General features: G+C 36.0%; 1 protein-coding gene across 6 annotated transcripts; it reads left to right on the top strand.

The window, feature by feature from the left end:
* Positions 1-1,634: 1,634 nt before the first annotated feature.
* Positions 1,635-22,312, top strand: LOC127637226 (peroxisomal succinyl-coenzyme A thioesterase-like). 6 transcript variants are annotated; one of them, XM_052118181.1, is made up of 12 exons: positions 1,635-1,666; positions 4,092-4,167; positions 4,438-4,640; positions 4,813-4,912; positions 5,489-5,679; positions 6,913-7,076; positions 7,277-7,396; positions 14,263-14,345; positions 14,638-14,731; positions 14,811-14,891; positions 21,018-21,159; positions 21,307-22,312. In XM_052118181.1, the coding sequence occupies exons 2-12, from the start codon at positions 4,112-4,114 to the stop codon at positions 21,435-21,437; spliced, it is 1,365 nt and encodes a 454-aa protein (XP_051974141.1). In that variant the 5' UTR covers positions 1,635-1,666; positions 4,092-4,111; the 3' UTR covers positions 21,438-22,312. The 6 variants fall into 6 exon arrangements, with proteins under 6 accessions (XP_051974141.1, XP_051974142.1, XP_051974140.1 ...); XM_052118182.1 differs by lacking the exon at positions 1,635-1,666 and adding an exon at positions 1,719-1,789; XM_052118180.1 differs by lacking the exon at positions 1,635-1,666 and adding an exon at positions 3,367-3,769 and having other exon boundaries at positions 4,088-4,167.
* Positions 22,313-23,946: the final 1,634 nt, after the last annotated feature.

Below are 23,946 nucleotides of genomic sequence, written 5' to 3'. Positions count from 1 at the left end.
GGGTACAAGTGTTTTTAACTGCCCAATCCTTCAATAACCGTTTCTTTGCAAAGATTGATCATATTATGACTGGTTCAGAAGCAATCCACGCTTTTATGAGCCAAAAAGACATACAATCCATCAAAAAATCTATGATATGAGCTATAAAACTGCACAAACATAGTCCAAAGCACAATAAAGGCGCAGACAGCAGTTATTCTTAGTGCAAAAGACAGACAAGGATACTGAATATAAATATGTACAAATTAATTTTAACCAACCAAGAAGAACATATTTAAGTAGGGGGTTAGATAAGAGAAAAGAAAATATATAAAGGTAGCAGATGATTCCTAGTGTGTGTGTTTGTGAGTGTGTGTAAATGTAAATGTGTGGGGGGATTGTGGGTGGGGGGCTTCAGGCAGTGCAGTTCAGTAGCCTGGGGGAAGAAACTGTTTCTCAGTCTTGTGGTCTGTACTCGGATGCTCTTGAGCCTTCTTCCAGACGGTAATGGGCAGACCAGTGGAGGAATGAGAGCTGTCCTTCACAATGTTTGTTGCTCTCCTTAAGCATCGCAATTTGTGGATGTCCATCACAGAGGGCAGACTGGACCCAGTGTTCTGAGCAGTCTTCACCACCCTCTGTAGGACCTTCCTGCCAGCAGCAGAGCAGCTTCCAAACCGCACAGTGATGTTACTGGTTAGAATGCTCTCCACCACACACCTGAAGTTGTTCATCAGGATGGTGTTGCACATACTGGCCTTCTTGAGTCTCCTAAGGAAGTAGAGCTGTTGTTCGGCTTTCTTAACCAAGGAGGTGGTGTTCTGGCTCAAAGTGAAATCCTCAGTGATGTGGACCCCAAGGAATTTAAAGTTTTGGACCATTTCCACCTCTGCGTCATTGACATGCAGAGGGGATTGGACCACAGGAGACAATCATCTCCTTTGTCTTGCTGACATTAAGGGACAGATTGTTGTCTCTGAACCACAGCTCTTTAGCTGGGGTGCTGTTAGATGCCTCAGAGTGTGCATATAAATTTTTCAGCAGCAGGCAGGTAGGGATGTCAGCAGGCGCAGTGATGTGGCTGTTGCAGTCTGTGACTTCCTTTAAACCCTTCCACAAGTGCTGGGTGTTATTGGTCTCCAAATGGTCCTAGATTCTCCTGCTCTATGTGGCCTTGGCTCTTTTTATTCCAACAGTGAGGTTGTTTCCTGGCTTCTCTCAATGCTGCTTTGTCACCAGACCTGAAGGCATCATTCCGTGTTTTGAGAAGGGAGCAGACCTCTACATTAAACCAGGGCCTCTGGTTGGTGGTAATGTATATTGTACGTGAGGCAGCAATATCGTCTAGATATTTGCTGATATAACCTGTGACAGACAATGCATATTCCTCTAAGTCTGTGTGGCCCTCTGATGTGGTAGCCTCCTTGAATATGTTCCAGTCAGTTTGATCAAAAAAGTCCTCAAGGGACAAGATGGCACCCTCTGGCCAAGTTCTAATAACTTTAGGAACCGGTTTCCGCATCTGTAGTGGCTGATATGCAGGCATTAGCATAACAGAGGAGTGATCAGATTTCCATTGCAGATCCTCATGTCTTTGGCGCTCTCCAGTGGCTCAGTTAAGAAGCGCAGTTCTTCACATTTTTGGAGTGACTGGCTTTCCGTAGAACTGGGCTGGACTTTTGATGCGGTATGAAAAGTGCTGCTCGTGATTTCATTTATGTATAGTAGCTAACATTGCGGATTATTACAAATTATTTGTGCACGTTTTCTTTAAGAATAATTACTATTGCACAACGTGGTGGTAATACAAGTTGAGTAATTATTGCTAAACATGTAACCTCAGTCTCCCCTTCAAAACACAGTATTACTTTTAAACTATGCATCTAGGGTACGTTTACACGACAACGATGTACTAAAAACGGAAACGTTTTTCCTTAGCGTTTTTGAAAAGTTTCGCGTACAGACCACAACGTTGTCAAAACGATCCCCGTTCACACGGATTAGCGAAAATGACTAAAACGCTGTATTATGCAGGCCAGGCCAGTAGCTTGCGATGTCACTTTGTAAAGAAACACTACACGCCTGCGCACACAAGCATTCTTCCACAGAGCGGTGAATACAAACAATGAAGATGACGAAAGCATCGAGCAGTTTTGTCTGGACGGACGATGAGGTTGCTTTATTACTAAAACTACTTTGCTGGAGAAGCGTCAATAACCTCTAAATCGTGAGCAGCACAAACACAGTCCTGGGGTCTTTATTGCACTTTATTCCCAATTATATTTTTTCTCAGTTTGGTGGCATTGATTTTCTTTTATTATGTAACTACAAAAACTAAAAATTACCATCAGCATTATCTGTTTTTCATAAACCGGCTCTGTTGACTTGGTCTTTGATATTCAAGCACAATTTTTCACCCCATAAATATTTTATTTGGAATAACTGCAATATTTTATAGAAGAATAAATCTCTATTTTTTTCAGAATTGGTTTGATAAAAATATTTTGTTAGTCGGTCAATTAATCAATTATCAAGGGTTGTTGTTTACGTATAAGGAATTTCTAGATAATTTTCAGTTTCCTGTTTCTCCCAAATAATTTTCAATAGTTATGTGTTCAACCCCATCAGATGTTGTTTTATTGAGAGATGCTCAATCTCTAATTCCAGTCTCTTTGAGGTTGGTCAATACTCCTGTTGGTAAATTGTGTTTTGCTTCACCCAACAAAAATAATAATAGATAAGTCTGTTCATTATTGACGCAGGACATTACTTGACAACCTGTGACTGCTTACTGGAATAATGCAGTAGGTAATATCTGTTGGGGAAAAGTGTGGATGCTTCCACATTTTTAAACCATTAAAGTATAACAGATTTCTTTTTAAATAATTCATAAGTGCTACCCTGCAAAACAAACAAACAAACAAAAAAAAAGTAAAAAAAAAAGATCTTTCCTCCAGTTGCTCTTTGTGTGTCAACTCCTTTTTTTTGTTTTGTCCCTTTACTAAAATGTTCTAGCAAGATATTTGAGGGTTTATTAGGAATGAAATGTATAATGAATGTGTGTTGTATTGGAAAGATGTGGTACTACGCTTTGTTGATTATGATCAATATAAAAAAGGTCAATTTTATGTAATTAATCTGATCTTGTTACTCACCAAGGTCCACATTCATATATCTAAATGCTTAACCTCTCTTTTTTTTAATGAAAGAAATATTCTAATTTCAATAAAATTGTCTGGGAACAAAAAAAAAAAGCCTTGAAAACATTATCTGTGCAATTATTTATTTTTTCAGTGTCAAGTATTTCTCATAATTTGTCAATATGTTCAAGTTATATTATGTCCCACCCCCAGCTTTTAGTTTTGTTTTTGTCTCTCTTTATGTATTTTTTTGTTGACTGTTATTACTTGTGTACTGTTTTGAGCATCAATAATAATAATAAAAAAACATTCCTGTAGTCCGCCATTGTCGTTTTGAATGTCTTGCGCGCGCAAGACTGAACACGTAATACGCATGCGCGTGACGTCATCGTATTCACAAATTCGCGTTTTTGTATGGTTATACTGAGACGATAATGGCATCGTTTTCAAAAACTTGCACTTTGAAACCCGTTTGCAGGCCCCACAACGCCGTTGTCGTGTAAACCAACCGCCAAAACGCATAAAAAGTTTTCCGTTTTTAGTTGAAAACGTTGTCGTGTAATTGGCCCATTAATATAAAGACATGGGAGACAATTTGTGTTAGAGGTGTAAACGACCTTTACTGCAGTGCACTCAGAAACATGTCAAAGGTAACATTTCGTCATCAGCATTATACATGTGCAGTGCAGCGCAGCATTGCTGATCAGGATTTGTCATAACAAATTATTTGACACCTAATTGCTAACCTTACTGACAACCTGAAGGTGAGCTTGAAATCTGTTGAATTTAAGGATAATACGCTGTTCTGAACATCTTCCTTTCGTTGGGCTTGACACCGGTCATTACTTTTAACACGTTTGATGCTGTTCTTTACAGTTTTCATGTGTTTTTTTCTACTGTGGTGACATGTTTTCGGGAGCTTAAGACCATCACTACCACTGAACATCTGTTTTGTTTGTTTCTGTCAGGCAGTTAGGGTCAGAGTCTGATATATGACATTTATAACAGGAGAAACATCTTCACGGACTATCATGTTGGCTCCTGTGAGGTACAACTTATTTCTTCAGATACCAGTTACTATTTTATTGCAGGACCAATAACTGTAGCATATGGTATTTTGTCAAACTATGGTTCCCATGGTATCTTTTTAAGGAGTTGATAATATATGTAAACTGAAAGACTAATATATCTGCCAGGATTAGTAATCGGCCGATATTTGACAATTTTTAGATGATTCTCAACATCTGATAACCCTGTCTGCTTGTATGGCTTCATAATTTTTCATTCATTTTTCAATCTCTATATAAACTTTCTCTAGGACACTGAGCATTGAGATGGGGACATGTCCAATTCTGTCTGTGCAGCCCACTCGAGGACTGGTAGATGAGAAGTTTCAGATTGTCGTAATGAGTTTGTTGCCAAATCAAGAGGTGACGCTTCATTCTATACATCAATCAGAAGACAAGGATGTCTGGGAGGCGTTTGGACACTATAAGAGTGATGAACATGGAACAGTGACAGGTGTTATTTGTTGATTTGAAAGTTTTGGCTGGGTTTATCCAGTAGGCCACCTCAATCGCTGAATTCACAAACATCTCTTTACAGCAGAGTGAACAATGTTCCAAAAACATAAAATCAAACATTGTTAGTTTGTTGGGATGATATGATGTATATCCTGTTGTTTGAAATTTAGTTGCCAAAGATGAAAGTTTAGGAGGCACTTATGAAGGAACGGAGCCAATGGGGTTGCTGTGGAGCATGAGACCTGTGCCAGGAAGTCGAAGTGGACTCCGGTATATTAGGCCAGGGTTTTCTGACCCAAGAACCCATTTCTTAATCCCAAACTGTTCCCCGCACTCTTTGCATTTGCAGAAAATGAATGACAAATATACAAAATTGACTATTACAAAAAGTGGTGGGGACATGTTCTATCCATCCCCACCACAATTAATGCATATGTTTCTATCTAACAAAAATCAATCTTTAAAGCTGAGGTTTGTAACATTCAGTGTTAAAATACTTTTATCTATCTACCAGTTTAAAATGCAGAGACAACTAAAGTAAGCCATTCATGGGTTAATTTTCATGAAAACCATAAATACTGTGTGTCTGTGGTGATATGAGAATTCCTATGTTTGTTTTGAGCGACTTGCTTAGACAATGGTGTGAGTTTGGAGCGGGACTGTCTCTTTGTTTGATCAACGGCAGATGTGGGGCGTATTCTGTTTATTTTTGCAATTCCATATGGTGGTGCAGAAATTACATTCTTCAGCTTTAATGTAAGACTTGATAATTGGGTTTTTCAAAGGGATTTGCAAATTAGCTATTACGATATAACTTCCTCTTCCACTCCACCATCTTTGTTCCAGGTTGCGGAAGAGGGACATCCTCACACCGATGGTAGTTCACATTTCAGTATATGATGGGCACCTAAATCAAGGTTTCAACCAGAAAACAGCCCTGGCAACCAGTGTCACAGAGCGCTGGTACATGGCACCAGGTGTGCAGAGGGTGGACATTAGGGAGAAAGGAGTTCGAGGAACATTATTCCTGCCTCCAGGTACATACGTTAAACTAGACAGGTAACGTTTTTCAACAAACTGGGTTGTTGTCTTGACACTCTGAACATTTAAACTAGTTTTCAAAGTTTTAAGATTGATGGTTATACAGACATTTCATTAAAATAAGCTACTAGCTAGATAGAAGGGCAGGTAGATAGTGAAGTAAACGATCAGAGAGAAAGGCGACATCCACACTTAATACTTTTTCATTTGAAAATGCATCTTTTTAAGTTTTGGCCTTCGTTCCACACTGAGACACCAGCGGAAAACTGAGCTTTTCAAAAATCCTCTCCCAATTGGATGCATTGAAAACGTCATCTTCGCATTGGTGTGTGGGCAGGCAAAACTATGAGCTAAAACTATGTTGTCATGTGATCTATTCAACCCAAAACAGTCAAAATGGCGGCCCATGTTGTAGTGGAGTTGTTGTTCATGATATTCACTTTGATTGCGATATTAAAGATAAATGTTACTTTGTACAACCTTTAATTACATTCCTTCAAAGGTGACTGGACGTGTCCAGCAACAGAACACGAGGAGGATTGCATTTGATCGTACATGGAACGGCAATTTTTAGCATGTGCAGTAAGGGGATTTAAGAGTTTTCATACATTTAAGTACTCTTTTGGAAAATGCCAGCGTGGACTTGGGAGCCTTTCGAAAATGAAATCGCCATTTTCAAGTGTATTCGGGTTAATGTGGACATAGCCAGAGAGTGCTACTTAAAGCAGATCAAAAACTTTTGTGAGTTTGTTTACATTTGAATTTTTTGACAGTTGGAGTTTGAAATAACAAGCATTCCATTGGTCTGTTTGAACATTCCATCAATGTCAGTCTATGGGATTTATTTTTATTTTTGATTGGGCTGTCCGAAGACTGTTAGTCAGATCAGTTGGAAAAGACATGGCACACTATTACAGAACAGTCAAAATTAAAGGACTGTGCCAGTTTTGCTGGATGTAACTTGAAAGCTGTAGTAGGAGTAAATGTTAGACATTTTGGTCATGGTTTAGGGATTTTTAAAAAGCACTAAACCAAGGTTGTAGAATAAAAGTGTGATGGTTTCGTACAGCTGACATAATTAAGATTTCATCACTCAGAACAGTGCAGGTTAAATTTGACTGGTTCATTCCATAATAAGGATAATTATCCTTGGGGGCCGATTTTTATCAGATGATAAAAATGTCAAAGAAGTCTTGTAAATGTTTGAATGTATGTTTTGTATGTTGTAGGCCCAGGACCGTACCCTGGAGTTCTGGACCTGTGGGGAGGAGGTGGAGGTTTGGTCGAGTATCGTTCTGCACTGCTTGCATCTCATGGCTTTGCATCACTTGCACTAGAGTATCTCACTCCAGATGAGCTGAAAACGACGGATGTTGACTCCTCTTACTTCGAGGTAATTCAGTCTCCCAAATGTGAATCAGCTTTGACGGATCTTCATTGATAATCTAGCATAGCTATGAGCCACCTTTGTTGTTTCATTTGTTACCTGTGTGCTATGTGTGTTTCCAGAGGAACTCTATTTAAAACTCTCCTTACTATCTTATTGATATTATGTGTTGTGTGTGTGTGTGTGTTTATACACGTCTCCTGTAGGAAGCATATCAGATCCTGCAGAATAATCCAAAGGTACAGAGGAATCGTATGGCCATGCTTGGGTTGTCATTTGGAAGTGCAATCACACTCACTATGGTGGCTTACTCTAAAGTCATCAAGGTTTGTTTGACCTACACACATTTATCTACATTTTGAATCTCAGTTTGAATCTTTTGGTATATACAAGGTTCTTACAAGGTAATTTAAGTACTTGAATTTGTCTTTTTCACATTTAAGTCCTAAAAAACCCTTGAAAATAGCAATTTTTACCAAGAGGTGCTTAAAAAGTTCTTGTATTCTTGAAATCTTAAAATACTTTGCTTAAATCGTTTAATAAATTAAATGTATTTATTTATTTTTGAAAAAGCACAATGACAGAGCACTTGCTGTAGCAGGCAGCACATAGACGGCAGTCACGTGGCACCTGTTACTTTTGGCAGCACTGTTCAGAATGGGCCAATCACAATCAATTGTTACTGGACGATTTAAAAATTAATATTTTGTAGATACTGCTGTGGCGGATTTAACAAGTATGAATTCTTACAACTATCCGTTTTAATTACAATTTACTGTCTAGAGTGAAAAAATTATGAGATGTAAAATGATCTGAGATTTTAATGCAGATCAATGGAGGATTCAGTTTTATGAGCCCTCTAGCGCCCCTTTGTGCAAAGAAAGTTTGTGTCTCACAAAATTGTTTTTTTTCTGACAACATTTGGGTCAATATCAATATATGTTGACAAACATCTCTTGACTTTTTTTAGTCATAAAATAAGCTTTCAAATAGCGAAAAACAAAAATGGTATAATTCTATAACTTTTAGTGATATGAAATGGATTGAATGTTTTGCTAATTATTTAGAAAATATATTTGAAATAGTACATTTTCTGAAAAGAAATTTGTGTTCCCTTGTTCCCTACCATAAGTAGTACACCACTTATATGACATGTAAAGTTATTTGTGTATTTATTTTGTACTTATTTTTATTAAAACACATACAAGTGTGTAAAAAGCAAAACAAAATTATTATTAATAATTTAAATAATTTAAAAAGAATGTTTGTCCCTTGATTTCATTGCATTGGTATTATCAATGTTAAACCCTTTTTTAGTTTTAGTTTAAAGAAAAAATTTAAATACAAAAGTAGTAGAAAATAAATTAAGGTCAAAGTTCAGAAGCTGCTTAAATATACATAGTTATTTTCCCCAGCATGATAAAAAGTTATTAATTCACATTTTAACTAATGGTGTTGTACCCCATTGAACCTTCAAAATGTGGTGTTGTAGCCCATTTAACCCTCGTTAGTGTTAACTAACTTTGTTTGTGAAACAAAATTAAATAGTAAAAAAAAGAACAACAGCCAAGTTGTTCTTTATGAATAAAAACTGAATGGAAAATTTCAGTATTTTGTTAGGTGGAAAGTCCAAATGTTTTGAGACCCATTTGCAATTTGAGTCAGTTCCTCACATAAATCTGTTGTTTGACTTCAGAAAACATGAAACACTGCACATTAGTCATATACTGTTTACGTACCCAGTAATTCACTTTTGATGGAAAAGGGAGCACACTACAATTGCAGATCAATTTCATCATGAATGAACCAAGAATTGTTACTGTGAGAATGTGTAGTTAAAGATTCTCATTGAGATATGTTGTACTTGTAATTCGTGGTGTTTTATAAAAATTTACTTTTTGGGGGACTTCCGGTGATGGTGTAACGAGATAGACGTGTTTGGTGACCGCTCTCCGAGATTGATGGAAAATACCCACAAAAACTCGACGATATATTATCCATTAATAGAGTAAGTTAAGCATTTGAGTGGGGTTCAAAACATTAAAGGCCAAAAAGACGCAAAATGCCTAAAGGAGATAAATCAATAACCGCGACAAAAGCTAGCAATGCAACCGAGCAAGCAAGCACGAGCCCGGGCGGAACTAACAAAACCTCGAGCGCTATATTGGAAGCAATAGAAACGCTTAAATCCGAAATGAAGGAGGACAATGACAAATTAAGGAAGGACATCAATGCCCTGCGCCAGGAGGTGGGTAACAAACTTGACAATCTGACGGAGGAAGTGAGAGCCCTGACTGAAAGAATGGAAGAAGCGGAGAGTCGCGTGGGACGTGTTGAGGACATGATACTGGATCTGACTGAAGCGCTGACTGAAAGCATTAAGCGACAGAGGAGTATTCAAAACAAACTGACCGATCTCGAATCCAGATCGCGAAGGAACAACATTCGCCTTTTCGGGGTAGAAGAGGAAGGGAAGTCGGTGACGCAATTCGTGGCAGATTTCCTCAAGTGTGAGTTGCCTTTGCCAGCGGACTTGGATCTTAAAATTCAGCGAGCCCACAGAGTCTTCGCAGTTAAGCCCCGACCCAATAAAAACCCGAGACAAATTATAGTAAATTTTCAAGAATATACTACTAAAGAGCTAATCCTCAAGGAAGCGTGGAAAAAAGGACGCATTCAGTCAAATGGGAGAAACATTTATTTTGACCACGACTATGCAACAGAGATCGTCCAAAAACGCATGGCATATCAAGAGATTAAGAAAGTGCTGAAGGAAAAAGGTGTTCGTTTCCAAACACCCTACACGAGCATACGAATCCATTGGGAGAGTGGCGTTGGAACATACAGCAGCGCACACGAAGCTGGGATGGAGTTGCGGAAGCGGGGCTTGGAAGTGGAGGTGCCGACAGCGGTTACGGAAGAAGTCGCTATGGAGACTCGACTACAGAAGTCCTTGGGATGGCAGCGGGAGGCGCGTCCCCGGCGAGAGCACAGAGTCCCTACGGCGCAGAGGGCAAAAGAGAAACTGATGGAATTTCAGAGAAGCGGGAAAAAATGAAGGATGAGGAGCTTTCGCATTACTGACACAGGAAGGCCTCCGTAATTCACAGGACTGATGGAGAGGCACCAGAGAAGGAGTTAGGACGTTGGACACTTAGGATGGAAGTAGTTTCCAAACCTTACATAGGGCAATTGAAAAGGGATAATTTGAAAGTGATAGTCATACAAGAAACTCATATGTCAAATGAAGAACATGAGAAATTTAAAAAGCTTGGTTACATAAATTCATTTTATAGTTCGCACAAGAATAGCAGAAGGAGAGGAGTTATTACCCTAATTTCAAATACTGTTAATTTTGAATTGACTGAGGAATGTTCCGATAAATATGGCAGATATGTGATTGTTAAAGGGAGGATTGATAATACTGTAGTCACATTAGTCAATGTGTACGCTCCCCCGGAGGAAGACAAAACATTCTTCAACTTATTGTATGACAAAATAACAGTAATGAGTGAGGGGATTTTGATATGTGGAGGCGATTGGAATACAATTTTGAATCACACTAAAGACACTACAAGTACTAAAAGATATAAAAACATCAAATCCAAGAATCATAAAATTCTAATAAAAGATGCAGGTCTGTGTGATGTTTGGAGAGTTCTGCATCCATTAGAGAGAGACTATACGCATTATTCTGCTGCTCATAAGGTACATTTCTAGGATTGACTACTTTCTGATGAATACAATAGATAGACATCGGGTAATAGACTGTGAAATCGGAATAGCAGATGTGTCAGATCACAATGCTATATACTTGACTATACATCTTGATAGTCCAAACAAAACAACATTATGGAAAATGAATGTTAATATTCTTAATAATGAAATTGCGGTGCAAGAAATCAAAAAAGAGATTCAAGACTGTATAGCCAATAATAAGGATGAACAAATAGAGCCAACAATTTTATGGGACACTATAAAAGCAGTGATGAGAGGAAATCTGATATCAAGGCTAGCTCACATTAAAAAAAAGAAAAAGCTATTACAAGCGGAATTAGAACAACATATGAGAAAACTAGAAAAACAACAGCATACAGATAAGAGTGATAAATTGGCTGGTATGATAAAAGGAATTAGAAAACAACTATCAGACATGGCAAACGAGGAGATAGAAAAGAAACTGAGATTCACAAAACAAATATTTTATGAATCAGGTCCCAAAGCAACCAAAATACTAGCAAAAAGATTAAGATCACAGCAAATAAGGAACTCAATTAACAAAATCAGAGATCCAGAAAGTAAGGTCATAAAATATGAACCTGAGGAAATCAAAAATATTTTTCATAAATATTGTAAGGCTCTGTATAATCATTCAGAACAAGTAGATAAAAAAGAATTTGAAGATTATTTAGCTGAATTAGATCTCCCCTCCATAGGAACTACTCAAAATGGGTTATTAAATTCACCCATTACTAAAAAAGAGCTTGATAATACCATCAGTAGATTGAAATGCAAAAAAAGTCCAGGTACAGACGGATATCCTAATGAATGGTACAAAGTTTATAAAGAAGACCTTGGCCCTGTATTGTTGGAATCTTTCAATTGGACACTCAAACATGCAAAATGCCCTCCCTCGTGGAAAGAGGCCATGATAACAGTCATACCAAAGGAAGGGAAAAATAAAGAGTTATGTGAATCCTACCATCCAATTTACATTTTGAATGTTGATTATAAATTATTCACGTCTATAATCGCTAGAAGATTAGAAACCTTCATCCCAGACCTGATAGATGAGGACCAGACAGGTTTTATAAAAGGTCGCCAAACACAAGATAACATTCGGCGCACATTACATATAATTAATGAAGTCAATAAACAGAGCACTCCTACAGCCTTAGTAAGTCTTGACGCGGAAAAGGCTTTTGATAGAGTCAGCTGGAATTTCCTTTTTGTGGTTTTGAAAAGAATGGGTTTTGATAAAACTATAATTAAATGTATACAGGCCCTATACGATAAACCAGTGGCTAGAATTAAATAAATGGCGACTTAACAGACTCTTCAGAGGGACAAGGCAGGGATGCTGTCTGAGCCCCTCCCTGTTTGCCCTGTTTATAGAGCCTTTGGCTCAGTATATAAGACAAAGTAAAGAACTTAAAGGAATCACAGTCGCTAAGGATGAACATAAGTTAGGTCTTTTTGCAGATGATATTATCCATATACCTCAGCAATCCGGATTATACGATTCCTAAACTTTTTACGTTACTAAAAGATTTTGGAGGGAAATCTGGGTATAGGTTAAACATTTCAAAAACCCAAGTTCTCTGTATAAAATACAGACCAGCTGACTCAATCAGACGTGCTTACAAATTAAAATGGGATTCAGGAAAAATTAAATATTTAGGTGTTTATCTGACTAGAGAACTAAATACATTATATGAGGCTAATTATAATAAGATTAATGAAGTTATACGAAAAGATCTGACAAAATGGGCAACACTAGTAATGGATTTAAGCTCAAGGATAGAGGTGATAAAAATGAATGTGTTGCCTAGATTGCTGTACTTATTCATTTCACTGCCAATTTGTATACCAAAAACTCAATTTGATAATTGGGATAAACAAGTGACTAGATTTATTTGGAAGGGGGAAAGACCAAGGGTTAAGCTCAAAACTCTACAACTAGAGAAAAAAAGAGGAGGACTTGCTCTTCCTAATTTTAAAGAATATTTCCTAGCGGCCCAGTTGAGATATATAATCTATTGGTGCTCGTCAGAATATTACTCCAAATGGAAACACATTGAGCTTAACCACGGAACATGCCAACCACGGAACATGCCAACCACAAACGAGGTTGGGTGAGAAAACATTTAACCAACCTATAGAACCAAATCCTATAGTAGACACAACAATTAAGATCTGGTGGGATATAATGAATAAATACAAATTGGAGGGGGATTGTAAATTGTTGATCTGGCCATTGTACTCTACAAAATTCAGAAGTGGTCAGATGGATAGCACATTTACAAGATGGAGAGACAAGGGAATCACCGCAATGTGTACATTAACAGAGGGTAAAAAGTTTAAATCTTTTGAAAACTTGAAGAGGGAATTTGATCTGGAAAACTTTGATTTATTTAGGTATTTCCAATTAAGACATTTTTATAATACAGACATTGAAAATCACCTCTCACAAGAGGGCAGTGATTTAATAGATATGATCGTAGGGGCATACAAACATTTACCCTCGAAAACTGTATCTAGGGTGTACAAATGTTTACAAAATTGCAATAGGTTTGACTCACTATACATAAAACAGAAATGGGAAGTAGAACTGCAGCTCGAATTGTCAGAGGATGATTGGCATTCGATCTGTCTTTTACAACAAACTTCTACTAGCTCTAGACAATGGGGAGAATTTGGCTGGAAGAACTTCCCTCATCAAAAGCAAACAGTTTAAAAAAAAACAACAATGTTGGAGACTTTGCGGGGATGTCAATGTCAATCACTCTCATGTATTTTGGTCATGTATAAAAATTCGCCCCTACTGGGATTCTATTGTAACAGAAATGGAAAAAATTTTGGGTTACAAAATACCGAATGACCCACAGTCTCTGTATTTAGGCCTGTTAACTAAAGATGTTGTTAAAGGGGAAGACATTTATCTAATCAAAGTGATGCTGATATCAAGTAAGAAAGTTATAACTAGGAATTGGTTGAAAAGTGAACCTTTGAGTCTGGACCAATGGAGGAATATCATGGAGGAAATATGTGCAATGGAAAAAATGACCCATGACCTGAGACTGGATGCACATAAATGTAAAATACGATGGTGGAAATGGACTTGTTATGTAACTCACTCAAATGTATGAAACAAATGGAAGACCTGTATTTGTAGTACCCTACTACTTTTGTTGTTTTTTTTTTTTTTTCATTGTGAAATTTAAGAAATGCAAATAAAAACAAAAGTTGGAAAAAAACAAATGTACTTTTTAAAATATTTTTATTTAAAATTAACAAATAAAGAATTTGTCTTAATGACATCTCGAGCATAGTCCTTGAAAACCAAAAAATCTGCTTGAGAGGTCCTTGAAGTTAACTTTTGAAGCATCTGTACAAACCATGTGTGTGTATATGTATGTATAATATATATATATATATATTTGATTGGATCTCTCTTTTAATTTTCTTGTAGCCACAGTGCTGTGTGTGCATTAGTGGAAGTCACGTGGTTCCTGTTGATAAATCTATCTTTAAAGTCTTTGAGGAGATAAAAAAGTGAGTAGACCTCAAAACGTCATTATTAATATACATCTTGATTCAAAGCAACTTTAAATTATTTGCACATTTGTTCTTGATCTAAAATGTTTTGCTGATTACAGTCAGTGCAAATCGACAGTTTGACACATGTTCACATTCCAACAATGCCCCCCAAATCTTAACCTGGATTTTAATTTCAGGTCTGTCAACAACAAATTTGTTTGCTGACATTAGCCAGGCTTTTCCTTTCTAAAATAAATTTGCATGCCAAGGTGGCTACAAATTATTTTAACTATTGGGTGTATTGCAGGAATATGAGTAAGATACGGGTGAATAAGGACAACCATGTCATCCAGAGAGACCTAATCTTGCCCATTCCCTCAGACCCGACACTCAAAATCGACGTGAGTAAAACATCGACATGGATTCCTTGATATAGTCCTATAGAATTTGTTTGGAATTTGCTTGTTCAAATACACACAGGTTGGGAGAATAAAGTGTCCAGTTTTGTTGGTGAACGCTGGTGATGATCAAAACTGGCCTACAGTGGAATCTGCTGAAGATGTGAGTCATATATCATTCTATGTTTTTACATTGAACATATTACTAGTTATTAGAACTAGACATATATGTAATAGACATAAGCAATATTTGTGAGAAATATTTACATTACATTAAGTAAAGAGCCTTGGACTAGTGTATATGTTATAATTTTCTGTTCACTATTTGCAATAATAGTCTCGTATAGCATGTTAGTGATGAATGATGTAGTTATTATTATCTAAATGTAATAAGAAAAAACAATTAGACAATATAACAAAAATAAATTAAAACAACCATTTAAATATTGGTTATCAGACACTTACACTGAACTCTTAAACTAAACATTGACTAGTATGGTGAAGATTTAAAGGAATAGTTTATTCAAAAAAAAAGAAAATTCTCATCACGTACTCACCCTCAGATGTGTTTCTTTCGTCTGCAAAACACAAACAAATATTTTTAGAAGAATACCTCGGCTCTGCATTTCCATATAATGCAAATCAACAGGGTCCAAAACTCTGAAGCTCCAAAAAGCACATAGCGGCAACATAAAAGTAATCCATGTGACTCCAGTGTGAATCCATGTCTAATTGATCTAATCAGCTTTGGGCGAGAACAGACCAAAACGTATCTCCTTTTTCACTGCACATCTTTACATCTGCAGTCTCCTTGGCGATCATGATTTCAAGCTTGATTACGTTTCCTAGTGCAGTCCATTGCTCTGCGCATGCATCAAATAGGGCTTGCATAGACTAGTCAGGTAGTCGACTACTTCAACCATTGTCTGCGATATCGGAAGCCATCGATTACTCTATTTAAATCAAGATTTTGCTAGAAATATTGCAAACGCTGTAGTTCATTTGTAAATCCACCAAAGGCTGAATGAGGAGAAAAATAATTCGTAGCACTTGTCTTAATGCCGCTCCTAATCTGATTAGCTGCACATGTGTGGCGTGTTCCAAATGAACGTGACACGGAGACTGATATAAAAGTCAACAGTATTATTACCAGTATGCTTGTGCACAGTGTGATTTTTAGCTCCACTTCCTCCATCATGGAGCTTCATTCCAAATCATTGAGAGGATATATGGGAGAAATCAAACATCTGCCACTTTACATCTACAATGATTTATTCAGATAGATCAGCAATTATTGCTTTGTTCTGTGACGTGTTTCAAGTGTACTGCATCTGTAGTCAACATTTGGCAAGTGATCATTTTAACAAACTTTGCTAGCTGAATTGTAATGATAAATTATTTCATAATGCTCTGCTCAGCTTGAACCACTAGAGGGCACGTCTCGATCTGCAGGGGTTTATGAACATACAGTTGATGTCAGAAGTTTACATACACCTTAGCCAAATACATTTTAACTCAGTTTTTCACAATTCCGGGCATTTAATCATAGAAAATATTCCCTGTCTTAGGTCCGTTAGGATCACTGTTTTAAGAATGTGAAATGTCAGAATAATAGTAGACAGAAAGATTTATTTCAGCTTTTATTTCTTTCATCTCATTCCCAGTGGCTCAGAAGTTTACATACACTTTGTTAGTAATTGGTAGCATTGCCTTTTAATTGTTTAACTTAGGTCAAATGTTTTGGGTAGCCTTCCACAAGCTTCTCACAATAACTTTTTCTGTTCTGCCCGCAAATTCTCTATCGGATTGAGGTCAGGGCTTAGTGATGGTCTCTCCAAATCTTGACTTTGTCTTTAAGCTATTTTGCCACCAATTTGGAGGTACGCTTGTGGTCATTGTTCATTTGGAAGACCCATTTGCAACTGGGCTTTAACCCTCTAGGGTCTGAGGGTGTTTTGGGCCCTGGAGAAGTTTTGACATGCCTTGACATTTTGTGCTTTTTTTTTTTTCAGTTGCTTAAAAACACATTAATGGCTAAAGTCTGACAACACTGTATTCAGCACAAACTGGGCTTCAATAATATGTGAGCAACATGTATGTACATGTTTGTATTTATGAAAAAATAACGTTTATGCATGGTTTTTAAAAAACTAAAGTTTTTAAGTCATTGAAATAAGGCCATATAACACATACTAAACATTTGTCCACAAGGCTTTTGAGAACTGGATCTTGTAGCCTAGAGTATTTGCTAGAACCATCCTGATCACTCATTCATACAAAACAATATACTAATTTAACTTTTGTAAGACACTTTTAGTGTTAGAAAGGTCATATGCGAGGAGTCGTGAACTACATGAATATTGATTGTAATTCACACTTGAGACAAAAGACCCCTCCCCTGGGCCTATCACTGATGAATGTGACAGAAAGAGAATGAATGTGAGGAGACTTAATGATCAAAATCAAGTTAAAAGTAATCTGACTATACATTTTCTTTACATAAAGTTTACTTAGTTTTAGACCTACACTACATTTATAAGAAGTCTCTTCTGCTCACCAAGGCTGCATTTATTTGATCCAAAATACAGTAAAAACATTGATATTGTGAGCTATTTTTACAATTTAAAAGAACAGTTTTCTATTTGAATATATTGTAAAATGCTGTTTATGATCAAAGCTGAATTTTCAGCATCATTACTGTAGTCTTCAGTGTCACATGATCCTCCAGAAATCATCATAATATGCTGATTTTCTAATATGGGCATATTGTTGTGCATTTTACACATTTAACCTGAACACATATTTGCAAGCTCAAGCTTTGTTGATGATAATGAGGCACTAGTTAAAATATAACCTAAACATTCATAACATATTTATATCGAACAGCATACAATTGAAATATCTGCTTTAGCAGAAACAGCATTTAAATGTAACTAAAACTTGCCTATTAGGACATATTTCAATACTCTGAATCCTGGCTGGCAAGTCTGGAAACAGTCCCACTTGTAAAATATGTACATGTTTTTAAATATTTCAAGATAACTATGTATAATTATTTCATCATTATATATTGAATTATTGTTATTTGTGGGGCTTTCTCAGCAAATATTTGTATATGCGATTAATCGTGATTAAATAATCGGGACACCATGTAATTAATTAGATTAAAACTTTTAATCGATTGACAACCCTAATACAAATATATGCTGAGAAAGCCCCTCATATAACAATAATTCAGTATATAATGATGAAATAATTATACGTAGTTATCTTTAAATATTTAAAATTTTATATATATATATATATATATATATATATATATATATATATATATATATATATATATATGCATTACATTCCGTAGCAGAAGAGTTAATCATTGGTAATACAATACAGAAAGCGGCTTTAGAACACAATGTATTGTTTACTACCATATTATTGAACATAAGTCAATCATTGGCATACATTTCACAGCAATCCATTTCACAAGTGAATTTGTCAATCAGTTCAAGATTTATTATGACACATCAATGTGCACTTGCGTCAGACATGCTTGTGTAGAGTCTCTGGTGCGTTGCATCATAAACATAATATTTTTAGGTCACTGTGTCAAGTTAAATATATTTTAATACGTAGAACACATCTTAAGATATCTTAATTCGGATTTGCACTCCAAGTGTTTTGAATGCAAGAACGTAATGTATGTTTGTGTTGTGCTGCTGCTGAAGTGTTTTCTTCACTGTATAAACTGTGCATTGCATACAGCTGAAGTTTCACTTACTGCCCTCAGGAGTAAACAGGTGGTAATACAAGCTTGCATTTCTCAGGAATCTTCCTTATTACGGTCCGGGAGCATTGTGATTAAATTTTTTATAAAATTAATCGCACTGTATTAAATCGACAGCCCTAAAAAAATGTAATCATAAATTATCTGTAAGTTTGCTAAAAACCGAGATAAAACGATATCAATATTTATCGCGTTAAAAAAACTCCATGACATCAACGATAGTAATTTTCGATATTTAGCCTGTGTTCTACATCTAGACATGGATGTTGCTAAAAACGCTAGTAGTTTGTTTTATCGTATGTTTCCACTGGCGTGAATGTGAGCAAGCATTTTCAATTCCTTCCTATGGAAGCCGAGCGTCAAGCTTGGGAGGTGGATTGTAAAACTGACAGCAACACGAGGCAAGCGGTTCCCTAGCGCTGGGAGTGGCTTTGTGCGGATTTCCATGTCAGTGAAAACGCAGCCTCAGACTGTATGAAGTTGCTATTGCACCCGCTACACAGGTCACCGCGTTCCAGATCCGGACCCCAGATTGATTCCATCTCGATTCCATCTTGATTGCAAGACATCATGATGATGGTTACGCCCTCTCATCTTCTCTAGTGAGCAGCGCGACAAAACATCAGTGCCGGTAACATCATATTTGAACTTTCTGCGCTGTATTCTTGAATATTCTCTAAATTTTCTCTAGCACTGAAACATGCTTCACTGATACCCTGTCTGCACTCGCTTCCTCTTTTCCCCACATGTGAGTAAACTTGAGGTGCGTGTTACCGGAGTTTTTTCTTTCTAAATTAAGTTTTTATTAATCAGAATGTTCCAAGTCTTTAATAATAAACAAATAGATTTCTGTTCTAATTTTGTGAAATTATTCAGATTTCATCATCTCTGACAAGGATGAAAGACAAAGCAATTACTAGTTTGTAGCCTAGTCTTTCTCACTTTAATGAAAATAGAAAAATGGTTAATTCAGAATTTTACATTTTCAAAACCCCCCATACAGTATCATTCCTCAGTCGCAAGGGCTTCTATGCCCCCATACTTGGATATCTGTATGTAAAGAAATATGAAAATTATATAAACATTGTAATATTTTCATAGAAGATCCCTCAGACACCACTGCATTGGCTGTGTCTGGGCCCCCAACGCAGTTTTGTTAAGACTATTTAGACAGTTTAGTATTTTGTTTTCCTTTTTTGGAAATTCAAAAAAATTTGCAAATGTGATTGAATATCGTGATAAATATCGAATGATATGAAAAAGAATATCGTGATAATATTTTTTGCCATATCGCCCAGCCCTAGCCCTACATGTACTTTCAACTATTTCAAACCGGTTGAGTGAGGATCTAAGTGACGTGAGGTAACAGATTATTTATTGTTATTGCACTTGATGATCTGTGAAATGTAATATGAGTAGCCTAATGTCATAATACATTAACTGTTTTAAATGAAGTTATTTTATTAAAGGTGCACTCAGTAACTTTTGTCTTTGTGTCATCTTGGACTTACACTGACACATAGCGGCTTGGATGCAGCATCATTTAAAATCAATAGTTTTCAGTTTCAGATGCCATATTAGATATGTAGTATTCACAGTCAGTCATGATTATTTGAATCAATGAGTGAAAGTGTCAAATAACAGGATGGTTACTGAGATTAAGCAAGTAGTATTCGGCTGGTCATGTGATTCTAACATGGCAGCCCCCTTGTGCAGAACCTCTCCATGTAGAATAAAACAGCTTTTATTAGGTAACATATGACTGGAGTCTTCGTTTTAATGTGTGTGCTCATGACAATTCATGTCTTTAGGAGTTCAACTTTTTGAATGAGGAAAAAATTACTGAGTGCACCTTTAATACAAGAACAAATTGTTAGACGTGAAAGACACGTGGCAATCTATATATAATGTGTTACTTTGTTAAAAACAAAATGAAATTGATTAAAAAAGTGATATAACTTATGTTAATGTTTTTACAACACATGTATGAGCCGTAATTGTTGAAGACATTAGGATATCAATAAACGAACGTTTTTTTTTTTTTTTTAACCGTAACATAAACCACAAGTAACCGAATAGCAGAAATCAGTAGTTGTGCAACCCCTAGCGTCAAGTGCTGGGAAATATAATCAAGCTTAAAATCATGATTGTGATTGGAATGACAAGATATAAACTGAAAAAAGAGTTCCATTTTGGTCCTTTCTCACTCAAAACTGATTAGATCACTTCAGAAGACATGTATTAAATCATATTCTGCAGAATAAAGAAAGTCATACACATCTGGAATGACATGAGGGTGAGTAAATGATGAGAGAATTTATTTTTGAGTGAAGTACCCCTTTAAAAAAAAAAAGCTGAGATAACATGCAACACAAAATGAAATTGTTTACAGCTATGATCAATTGTTGGAGCAGTAAATTAGGAAGTTCAGTGTTCTATTCTCACCCATAATTCAAAGATCTGACATGAACTGGATTCTTGATGTTGACCTTTTACACCCAGATGGAGATGATGATGGAGATGGCAGGAAATCGGCACTTGTTGGAAGTCCTGACATATCCTGATGCAGGTCATCTAATCGAACCTCCTTACACACCTCACTTCCGTTCCACTAACTTCATCTTGCAAGAAATGAAAGAAAAAAGTATGCATGCTTAAATTAAAGTCCTTTTTCCACAGTGGATGTGTTCTCTTCCAATGTTTATATTGATTCATTTTTACTGTATCTGTGTGATTGTGTGCATGTATCTGTGCGAGGACACATTTGAACATTGTGTTGTTGTTGTTTCAGTTGTCATGCTGTGGGGTGGACAGACCAAACCGCATGCATACGCACAAGAGGACGCATGGGAGAAGATTTTATCATTTCTACAGAAACACCTCTATTTCAGTTCAAACTCTGCTGTAAAGGCCAAACTCTAGTTGTGCCATCACAATTGTCACGAGTTCAGCTTGATTACAAATGTCTTTAAAATGCATCATTTTAATATTAATATTGATGGTGTTTATGAGCACTTTGGACATGTTGCTACTAATCACTTTTGGTATTTATAGTGAATGAAGCTGGACAATAAGCATTACTTTTTATGTAATACATTTGTAATAGAATGTAAGTATTAATAGAATGCATTCAAATGACTGATGCATTTAATTTTGTATGTAAATTTACTGAATCCTTATTTCTTAGTCATGAGAACAGTAACTAAAGGCCTTACAAACATGGTTGAGCTTTGTTGGTCAAGATTCCAAATACTTTTTCGTATTATCAACTTTTTTTTTAAAACCTTTTAAAAACTAAATGGAATAGTTTTATCTGCAAATGTTATAAAATGGATTAGACCGGCTTTTCATAAATCTGGAACGTAATTGTGAAAGCCAGTAAATAATATGAATCCTGCATAATTTAAACAAGGAAAAGTGTTTGTGCTGTTGACCTGAAATCAATATAATTTGTAGTAATTATTTTAATGATTTTGTAATATAATACATTTATTATGTTTTGTTTTTCTTTCCACATTGTGTCTCTATTAGAACTTATAAAATTAATTCTTGGAATTGTGAACAATAAAACTGAAGAGGGCACCATAAAGGAGACATTTACAGTTATTGGATTGTTTTAAAGTCTGACAGACTTGAAGCAACAAATAAAGTAGGCTTAAATTAAGGTTTGTACTACTTCTAACGGAGAGTTCAAATTGTAAAAATAATTTTTCATGTTATAAATGTCCAATTATATAAATATAATTGTGATCAGTTGAATGCCACTTTGCTGAATAAAAGTACCAATTTCTTTCCATAAGAGCAAAATGTGTGCATTATTCCAAACTTTTGGCTGTCGTATGTTTATATTTACATTTAAAACCACCTGTCTAATATTGTATAGGCCCCCCTCGTGCCACCAAAACGGCTGCAACATCTCTGAATAGCATGGAGACTGTTGTGTGTGAAAATCCCAGGAGATCAGCAGTTACAGAAATACTCGAACCATCTGGCACCAACAATCATGCCATGCTCCAAATCACTGAGATTACATTTTCCCCCATTCTGATGGTTGATGTGAACATTAACTGAAGTTCCTGGCCTGTATCTGAATGATTTTATGCACTGCACTGCTGCCACACAATTGGTTGATTAGATAATCGCACGGATGTTTGTTGGTGCCAGACGGGCTGGTTTGAGTCTTTCTGTAACTGTTGATCTCCTGGGATTTTCACACTCAACAGTCTCTAAAATTTACTCCGAATGGTGCCAAAAACAAAAAACATCCAGTGAGCAGCAGCAGTTCTGAGGATTTAAATGTCTTGTTGATGAGAGAGGTCAAGAGACAATGGCCAGACTGGTTCGAACTGACAAAGTCTACATTTCTCTGAAAAACCTAAATATCTTAAGCATTGTTGTTTCTAAAATAACATAAAACAAATTGATCTTGTTTTAAGAATTTGTATATATTTTTACTGGAAAACAATAAAAAAATGATTATCAAGAATATTTCTTATATAGAAAAAATAAATTATGATCCAATGTGAAGTTTCTTGATTAAAAATATGATTGTGCCTGATAACATGTGCATATAAAATGGCCAGAATTAGCATTTTAGCTGAGCGTAAAGTTAACAATTTACACTTTTACAAATTTACTTCAATCTTACTTCTCTGTCTGCTCGTATGAATGTAACACACCATAAGAAAGTGTTTCACCGCTGTTCAAATGCACTTTGGATCACATCATTTATATGTATAAATGTTTTCCATTTGAAAGGACTAAATATTAAATTAAACGAATGACAATAAAATGCAAAGTAATTTCTTCAGTAATCAAAATACTTTTTGAATGTAACTGTATTCTATATACCAATTATTTACCAAGTAATTACAGTTTTATATATATATATATATATATATATATATATATATATATATATATATATATATATATATATATATATAAAGACAACATTTTTATAGTATGAATGTTGGAATGTTAGTTAACTGGATTGTTCACCTAAAAATTAAAATTCTCATCATTTACTCCCCTTGATGCCATCCCAGATGAGTATAACTTAAATTGTTTCCGCTGAAGACATAATATGATTATTTAGAAAAAATATCTCCACTCTATGGTTTAGAGACAGATCAGTATTTAAGTCAAAGGCTTTTTTTTTATTGTTTTACCACAGATCTCCTTTCACTTTCAGAGGTGAATGTGAAACAACAGGCACCTGTGACTTACAGATGTAAACGTGGAGATTTATATTAAAAAATGACTTAAATGTTGATCTTTTTCTCACCCACACCTATCAAATAACTTCTGAAGGCATGGATTTAACCACTGGAATCTTATGGATTGCTTTTATGCTACCTTTGTGTTTTTGGAGCTTGAAAGTTCTGGTCACCATTCACTTGCATTGTATGGACCAACAGAGCTGAGACAT

Source organism: Xyrauchen texanus, chromosome 45 (genome assembly GCF_025860055.1).
Source record: "Xyrauchen texanus isolate HMW12.3.18 chromosome 45, RBS_HiC_50CHRs, whole genome shotgun sequence".
NCBI lineage: Eukaryota > Metazoa > Chordata > Actinopteri > Cypriniformes > Catostomidae > Xyrauchen > Xyrauchen texanus.
Note: the sequence above shows the minus strand (reverse complement) of the source record. Positions and strands in the feature narration are given on the sequence as shown.